The 9297-nt window shown below is 40.5% G+C and overlaps 1 protein-coding gene across 1 annotated transcript in view; it reads right to left on the reverse strand.

Moving 5' to 3' along the window:
* Positions 1-1547: 1547 nt before the first annotated feature.
* The window catches only part of ptprna (protein tyrosine phosphatase receptor type Na), a 24129-nt gene continuing 16379 nt past the window's right edge, over positions 1548-9297 (reverse strand). Inside the window, exons 14-24 of the mRNA XM_078286113.1 lie at positions 8573-8782; positions 7778-8044; positions 7450-7597; positions 6032-6105; positions 5682-5759; positions 5276-5395; positions 4470-4636; positions 3563-3616; positions 3117-3181; positions 1915-1988; positions 1548-1619 (exon numbers count right to left, since the gene is read on the reverse strand). Coding sequence (XP_078142239.1) covers positions 1548-1619; positions 1915-1988; positions 3117-3181; positions 3563-3616; positions 4470-4636; positions 5276-5395; positions 5682-5759; positions 6032-6105; positions 7450-7597; positions 7778-8044; positions 8573-8782 — 1329 coding nt within the window. The remainder of the gene's footprint in view (positions 1620-1914; positions 1989-3116; positions 3182-3562; positions 3617-4469; positions 4637-5275; positions 5396-5681; positions 5760-6031; positions 6106-7449; positions 7598-7777; positions 8045-8572; positions 8783-9297) is intronic.

The raw sequence follows: 9297 nt of genomic DNA on the forward strand, positions 1-9297 counted from the left end.
CAGTAATATATGTTTTCAGCAAAGATTTTGGTGGATAATGCCCAGGAAACGACGATGAAGCCCCTGAAATTAGTAAAAAAAAAAAAGCACCACAAAGAAAAAAATCCTATCTTGACGATATTGTGCTTCACCTAATAGGATCTTTATGAGTATTCCAGCACACCCATCCCATGGTGCTGGAAAGGCCATTTCTTCTGTTAGAAAATGACGACACAAACAATAAAGCCTTTCTATGCTGCATCACATCACAAATTTATTCAGGTCAAGTCAAAAATACATTTTTATAGTTATTTTCTATCTGTCTGCTACATGAAATAAACACAATCATCAGTGTGAATTATTTACATTAATCACAATGTCGTACACTGAATAAGACTGAAAGACAGAACCCAAAGAGCGTGTGTGTGTGTGTGTGCGTGTGCGTGTGTGTGTGTGTGTGTGTGTGAGAGACAGAGAGAGAGCGATGCGGACAGGATGGTCAGTGTACAGTGTAGGTCCATTACAAAATGATCAACGCTAAAGCAATGCAAACAATCATGTTGTCAAGGCATAGACAAGCCTCATGAATAGAAACCTGCTAAAAATCAACACAAACACTAGAGGACAGTATTCTAGTGGCCACATGAACCAACTCACAGAATGAGAATGGATAGAAATGTGGAAATGAACTTAGAAATTTGATAAACTTGTCAAGGGATTGAACATTATTTTGCAAGAAAGTTGGTTCAACACAACACCCAAACAAATCCTCTGCCTTCTGTGCAAATCATCTCTTGGAGGCTTTTGCAATAAACTACCAACTTCCGTCTCAATGACAACATTATCACACATATCTAAGCCGTCTTAGGTGGACCAGCCATACAATGACCGTTTGAGAACATGCTAGTCACGGCATTATGTCCAATAAAAGTGGCAATGCACATAGGCAAAGATGAATTCAGATGGTAGTCGGATAGAATAGAAACGTAGATCTGCAATTTTGTCTTTGCCAGTGTATAGGAATGTCTATTCTATCCTTTCTGTGTCCATGACCACACAACACAACACATGGATTCCTGTGCTGTGGCAATCAGGCAAAAGCTGATGTGGAAATTACGGCTGGATTCACACAGGCAAAATATATCAGATTTTTTTTTTTTTCCCAGACAGATCCGATCGCTTCACGGTTGTCTAAACAGAAAGAACTTCAGAGATCAAAGGAAGAGATAAGATCTGTTCGGAAAACGGATAAAGGCCAGACTCTGTTCCTATTTACATCCTGCCAAAAATCATTTAATGACTTTCATAAAACTGAATAAGTTCCAAAAATCCGGAAAACCTAGAGGCCAAGTAGATGGGAAACTACTGTGTGCTGAAAACAAGAGCAGTGAGTGTTCAGCTTGTTCTGTGTTGGGCAAAACAAATTCTTATTTACAGCCAATGGCCAAGCATACACGATTTGATAGTGTACATATGCGTCCTTATGAGTGTGTATACTGTATTTGTGTGTGTACGTATGTATGTATATGTGTGTGTGTGTGTGTGTGTGTGTCTTCAGGTGTTGTCGCTCACTGTGGCAGGGCCTTCAAGATGGCATTCACCTCCTCAGCCACTGCTGTCAACGCAAACTCAAACTGGTCCTGAACAGGAAGAGAGAGAGAGAGGAAAGAAAGAAAGAGAGTGTGGGAAGGGGAGAGAAAGAGATGTGAGAGTGAGAGGAGAGAAAGAGGAAGATGGAGAGAGGATAGAAGGAGAGAGTTGGGTTAGGATGGTTGTCCAACCTACATATCAGGACAGTGCTCAAACAGCACACACACAGACACACAGATGGCTCACAGCGCATAATCTCATTTATTAATTGGATCTGGCTCCCTTTATATATATATATATATATACACACACACACACACACACACACACACACAGTGGTGGTACCTTGGTGCGGACCAGGCCAGGTCTCTGGTCTCTGATGTGCTCCAATGTGGCTGCAATGTCAATCTCCTTCACTCCTAACAACAACAACAACAACAACAACAGGATCACTAACAACATCATGGCAACAGCTGCCCGAGGACATGACTCGTAGCCTCAAGTCAACTTGAATGAAAGAAAGATAAAAGCTGAGTTTCTATTCGACACCCAGTGTACTTTCTGCGGTTTTGAATGGGTTTTCTCGATCCAAAGCACACAGCTTTCAGTTCAAATAAAAAAGAAAAACAACAAGATCAGATTCATTAGGTTTTCATCTTCATCTAACATCAGTGATTTGTTATCATTAACGTTTGCCAAAGATGCTAAGAAGCATTTTCTCATTCAACTGTAGTGCCAAAAAATACATATTTTTCTGCAAGAGTCTGCAGGCAGAAACTCTGTAACTATAAATATTATCATTGCGAAGGCATCCATGCATCACTGCACAGCTGATTATGACACACTTTGGGAAAACACTATATAAATCTCATCCATTATCATTTTTATATTATTACCTAGAAAACAACAAACAACACGTAAATACATGTTTCGGCAGAAAAAATGTGTCCAAGGCACCCTTTCCATACAAAAACATGTGCATTGCATACACATGTTTAAAAACACATTTTTTCTGCCGAAACATGATCTTGTCAGCCAAGCTTCAATGAGCACCTCTCCATACTACACTGAAGCCAAAGCAGCGTTCCTCTTCAGCAAACACGTAAATACAGTTTTCCCTTCAATGCAATAATCCAGAAATGCTAGAGTATAGCATCATGCATCAATACCTCTGTGGTGTAATAATGCAAATGATTCAGCATTATTTGACACAATATATAAGATTGCCAAGTTTTACATGTATTGACGACGTTCTGCAAGCACCAAATATACTACATTTTGACTGTAGCACCCTCTGCTGTTCACAGCTGGAAAATCATCAGTGTACACCAGTTTACCCTAAAGCGAGGCATATTAAAGCATATTAAAAGATATCTTGGTGATCTAAGATGTAAGAAACAATTTACCTCCTCAGTTTGAAATAATCAATGTGTAACTGTATTTCTTTTGGCTTGTAGTGCACTGCCCATGTCCAAACATTTACACTGGATTATACCTTATGTATCTGTGTGTGTGTGTGTCGGTTTGTGTGTGTGTGTGTGTCTCACCCTTGGCCATGCGGTTCAGCACCATGTCAATGAGGATATAGGTCCCAGTCCTGCTGGTGCCGTCACTACAGGAGAGAGAGAGATGAGAGAGGACAGTGTCAAAGCTCATTGATTTTGAAAGCGTTATATCTGGGAGCAAAACAGTGTTCTGTGACTGTTTTTTAAAGGGGAAATTCATGTATCAGTCCCTCTCAATTTGTGATTTTAGAGGTATTTCAAAACTTAAAATCTTACATGGCAAATTTTAAAAAAAATAGTTTAAGTTTGGTTTGAAAATTAGATATCTTACATTTGAAAATAATGCAGGATATCTTTTTTTGCCTGAGGACAAAATTATCAGTGTTTTTTAAATATTGACTGACAAATTTCAGAAAACAATTTGTCCCCCCTAAAATGGATATATAGTGTTTGGGAGTGAAACAGTTCAGTTGTAATTTAGGTTTTACCTGCAGTGAACGATGATTGGGCAGGAGCGACCTCTGTAGCATTTATTTACCTTCCTGAAAAACAGGAACAAGGGATGGCAGAGGAGGAGAGGAAGAGGAAAGGAGGACAAAAGGGCAGGAGGAGAAAAATATAAATCACAACTACAGTTATGAGCACTAATCAGTGTTATGGGTTCTACTAAATGCGTACAACACAGGAGAAAGATCCCTTATGCAGCTTTATGTGCTTGTGGGTTGTGGTTAAAAAAACAAGGCAACGAGAGGCAACCAGTAGGAGATAAGGAGGGGAGATAAAAAGTAGGGAAAATGAAAGAGGAAGGGACAAAATAGGATCAACAATGGAGGGCAGGAAGAGAGGATATGAAAAATTAAGAAATGGAGAAGATAAGAAATGAAGGGATAAAAGAAAAAACAAGAGAGAAGAGGATGGAGGACAGAGGAGGGAACCAGACAGGAGAGGGAGGAGGAGAAGCCAGAGATTCACTGTCCCTCTTGCAGCAGCCAGTCACACCTGCCAATGCTCATTTTTGTGACTATGCAACTGGAGCCAGAGTACTAGCTGCAAACCACAAAAATGACACTGGGAGATGTTAAAATACAAACCCATCAACCTGCACACTGAGAGAGAGAGAGAGGGAGGGAGGGAGGGGGAGAGAGAGAGAGAACAGAGAAGATGGATAGAGGGCGGAATGTGCAGCATTTGTGCCTTACGGTGGAAAATGAAAGGAAAGGTGGGAAATAGAGAGAAGAGATGACATATGACAAAGATCATCAGGAGGATTCAAACCCATTAAGGCGTCAGTAGCCCACTGAGTCACCAGGACACTGCAATTTATTAGTATATTAGTGTGTGTGTGTGTGTGTGTGTGTGTGTGTCCATCGTGTGTGTGTGTGTGTAGTAACCTACCTGCGGAAGTCAAGCAGCGGTCGTGTGGAGGTGGGGATGCCATCGGCCGGCCAGCTTAGCAGGTGAAACTGGGTCAGGGTTCTGGTCTCCTGGGTCTGGACGTTCTTCAGGTAGAAACTACGCACCAGGAAGTCCTTACACCAGATATGTTCTGACACCAGGTTGACCTGATGAAGAGAGATAGAAGGAGAGAGAGAGAGAGAGGAGGACCGCAAACAGATGGAGAAAGGGGGAATAATGAACAAATATGAACAAAAAGTATTCTGACTAGGCTTGGGCCGATATTCACCATATTTCCTGCTGTATCGAATAATCATGTGTTGCTTAGATCACAATTGTGCAAACTTTTAAACTTATAAACCTATAATCTACAAGCGGTAGGATAAAATAATAATAATAATAATAATCATTGTTGTAGTGAAAAATTTGGCAGTTTATTTCAAGTGGGTTCCCTTTTCCACAATCAGCCCGTGTTCCTGGAAATAGCAGGAATGAGCAAATGGCCATTGTTTCCTCCAGTGCTTGAATAGTGAGATCAAATTTGATATAATTTAGAAGAAATAAAATAGAATACAAAAAAAAAAAACTCGTATATCGTAAATCTCGTATACTCGTAAATCGTATATCGCAATATTTTGGCAGGATAGCATCTCGATATTAAATTTGGGATATCGCCCAAGCCTAATTCTGACAGCAGGGATGCTGCACTTTATGTCCTGAATGTACAGTGGTGCATTGTTGGAAAATTATCATAAAATATCACACTGTACATGCTGTGAGGTTAGGAATAATAGGGGGGAAGTTACCTCATAGATGTGGTAGAGAGAGGAGCCTTCGTCGGGCCAGTATCGCTCACACTGTTTCTCTCCATCTTCCACCAGAGCCGTCATCATCACTATCACTGTGCAGCCATTCTCCCACACCATCTGGGGTTTGATGAAATACACACACACACACAGACACACACACACACACACACAAGGATGTAGATGCACACAAATGTACACACACACATCTGATTATCACACTGAGATAAATCTGTGAAATCTAACACTAATAGAGCAGATTTCCTGCAGATGGAATAAGACTAAATGGTTTTAATTTATCACAAAAAGGAAAGAAAAATTCACTGGACTAGGAGGAGGAGGAAGAGGTGGAGAGAGAGAGAACGAGAAAAAAAACATGACAAAGAAGAGGGGAAGGTGTACTGACCTGCCAGAAATCAGCGACAGTATGAGGCAGTGGTCCCTGTGTAGCGATGTAAGCTGGTAGGCGAGGGTCATGATCAATCTGTGGGTTAAACAGAGAAAAGAGACCAGAGTTATTATTTTATTTACCTGCTGAGGACACACAGATAGATATGAATTAGGCCAAGAAACCCCAAATACATAGGTGTTTTGCGAGGGGACTTAAATAGTCTGAGGGGGAGATCAATTCTCTCAGTATGCTGATAAGCAAATTTTCATTTCAGATTAATGGAGAAATCACAATGCAACACTTGCACACCACTAATCAGTATTATTATCACATGGTTCCTTTGGCTTGTTTGTAAATGTTCTTACAATGGTGCTGGCGTTGATGTAATCTTGCTTATTGGGGTTTAGCTCTGTCTTCAGCTTCACTCGGGAGTGATCGTCTGCAAAACAAAACAGATATCAAGAAAGAATGAGATAATTACTAAATGATTGAATGCTTCAATAGAAAGAAGAATCAAATATGTCAATGAAAACATCACTGTAAAAACTCATAGTGCAATTTAGTGAAATCAACTCATCTTTATCCATTAACACAATGTATATAGATGTGTTTGTCAATTTCAACTTAAAAGTGCTAGTTATGAGCTTCATGACTTAAAATCATGAGTTCACATCTTGTGACTTAAAATTATGAGTTGAAAGAACACCTTATAAAGCATTCACTAAACTCAACACTGTTAGTTTATTAGCAGACTTCCCAGTATGCATTGCATTCGGTTTAACGCTCCAGAAACTCTTCCTTCTTTTGGTTTGAATGAAGTTACAGGATAGAGACTTGTTATGTATGTATGTTTGGTGAATCATAGGTCAATTTCTGATTAAAAAAAAACAAATAAAAAACCATGATAAAATCTACTATCTATCTTATCTATGTATCTGGGAATTCACAATGAAATAAGTTTCTCTCCGATGCACATGGCAAGTACAGTCCACTACAAGTAAGTGTATTGCAGTTGCATACAATATGCTGAACTGTGTATTAATCATGTGATACAAGAGGAACTCTAACTTAAACCTAGCAAACCTTGTGAAAAAATAAATAACGCTGGATTTCAGTTCATCAATTAATGCATTCAACTTGGAAACACGAATCAGCATGACTAGACATTTGTTGATTGAACTTCTTGTCTTAAGTTCACTCAGTTAGCTCTTCTACATTAGAACAACTAATGATCTTTGACCTAACTATTCAGTACTACTTCAGTCAACTCACAATTTTAAGGCAGTGCATGAGGGCAGTTTATAAATTTGAATTTATGTCACTATTATTTTCCATGCATGAGTGCATGAGGACAGTTTATAAATTTGAATTTATGTCACTATTATTTTCCATGCATGAGTGCATGAGGGCAGTTTATAAATTTGAATTTATGTCACTATTATTTTCCATGCATGAGTGCATGAGGGCAGTTTATAAATTTGAATTTATGTCACTATTATTTTCCCCTTAGCACTTGTTATGCAGTGAAAAGCTTGCAAAAGCTTGAAATTGATATTGTTCTGTACATGCATGCATACATAAATGCATTCTGTGAAGAAAGGGTGATTGATGGTTGATAGACGCATGATACCTAGACAGACAGACAGACAGACAGACAGACAGACAGACAGACTAACACAGATAAATTAACAGAGACTGACAGACCAACTGACCCACTACAGAGAGACAGACAGACAGACAGACAGACAGACAGACACATATCTAAGTGGACAAATGAACTAACATGGTAAGGATTCAGCGTGTCTGTTTTTGTCCATGTTGCTCGGGTCTTGAGCCAGAGCCACTGAACTGGGCTCGGCCTGGTAGGAACACAGCGCCTCCCACTCCTTCTGCAGGCGGTCCTTATTACGCAGGTGGTCCTCCATGTACGCCTGAGGGGGAGACAGCACATGGAAATACCTTGTAGGAAATGAAAATGTGTTCAACTATGTGAATTAAGGTTGTTTTTTAATCATCTTGTTGCTAATTTCTGCAACAAGATAATCAAAACCATCTTAGACGTACAGTAGGAGATTCCCATGATACACCAGGAAGTTTCTGTGGTTGCTCACCAGTATCATGTGACCAGTAGAGATGTCCATGTTAGACTGGGCCGGCTCTTCGCTCCAGGACGGGGTGGAGCTGTGGGTGGAGGAGGGGCTGTGCTGGGGGCCGTCGCTGAACTGGGAGGAAACGCTGCTGACGCGGGACGTGTCCGTGCCCCTTCGACCCCCCGCACCCGCAGCTATGGCAGACCCCACCATACTGCCACTCACCCCACCCACACAGTCCTGCCGGGACAGGGAGGATTTGGATGCCATGTGCTGCCGACAAAGCTCCTGCCGACAGAGAGGGGACTTTAGATCAATTAAAAAACGAATATATACATGTTACACTTGCCTACTTTGCATATAATTCACATACCAAGCATCATACGTTTAAATTGTACACATGAATCTGCTTGATCTACCAGATATTCATTGATGATACTCTGAATGTTCTGAATATCCAATGTAAATAGTAAACAATGCATATCGCTGTTGTTATGTGAAAACCTTGTACAGTAACTCCATTTTTTGTGGTTTTCATGTTGTAACTTCAATTGAAGGATTACATTTTAGAAACCCTTAACTCATTAGATAAACTCTAAAATGCATGGTGGTCAAGCTTAAAACACAGCTGTTTTTTTTAGTCTCTGAAAAGTTCATATTTGTGAAATACAAGTTTTTCACTCAACATTGACAATATACTGTATGGGTGCTAATATGTATGAAGGCATATTCTGAAAAAGGCCCATCCTGGCCCATAGCTTAATAAACCCTGAACTATAAGAAAGACCTTTTCTCAGACCTGAATCGCTGTCCTACCTGGTAGTCAAAGTGTGTTTCTGCTCCTCCCTCCGGCCCCAGGCCAAGCTTGCCATTGGCCAGTTGGTGAGCATGGTGCCTGATACAAGCAATGGCCATAGCCAACACTAGCACTCCTCCCACAACTGCCATGGAAACAAGGGTGATGACTGTCCCGCTGGACCCCTGGGAAACCCTGGTGACCTGAGGGAGACCCCGTGCATCTGTCCTCTGGAAAGAAGACAATGATAAAGAGTAGAGAGATGAGGAAACATGAGAAGGGGGAGGAGGAGGGCACAGAGAGGGAGGAGAACAAGAGGAAAACAACTAATTAAATATTTTCATCACAAACATATTGACTCATTAAAGCACTATCTTAGTTTGGTAGAACATTTTAATTTTTCAACACACACACCTATATAGCAGTTTGTGAGCAGTCAACCACTTTGCAATTCAGGCTTTTTCCTCCTCAGCACTCAAAGTAAAAAGGAACAACAAATTTGTTTTTCTATAATTGCACGGTGTGTTCAGAGAGGGATTGCAGCATTTTAAGGGCAGGGAGAGGTTAAAAAAACCCGCAGAGACTCCATGGGGATCAGTAAATTACGGTACGCTACATGCCACACATTGACACTGTTGTTGTGAATCCGTGACTTTTCACTGTACTGCCTGATAAAACAGAATTGTACATTGTGTCTCATACCGTTTAACCACCTTAAAGGTGAAGCTATCCACATGACCTGTGT

This window comes from Centroberyx gerrardi, chromosome 10 (genome assembly GCF_048128805.1).
Source record: "Centroberyx gerrardi isolate f3 chromosome 10, fCenGer3.hap1.cur.20231027, whole genome shotgun sequence".
Classification (NCBI taxonomy): Eukaryota; Metazoa; Chordata; class Actinopteri; order Beryciformes; family Berycidae; genus Centroberyx; species Centroberyx gerrardi.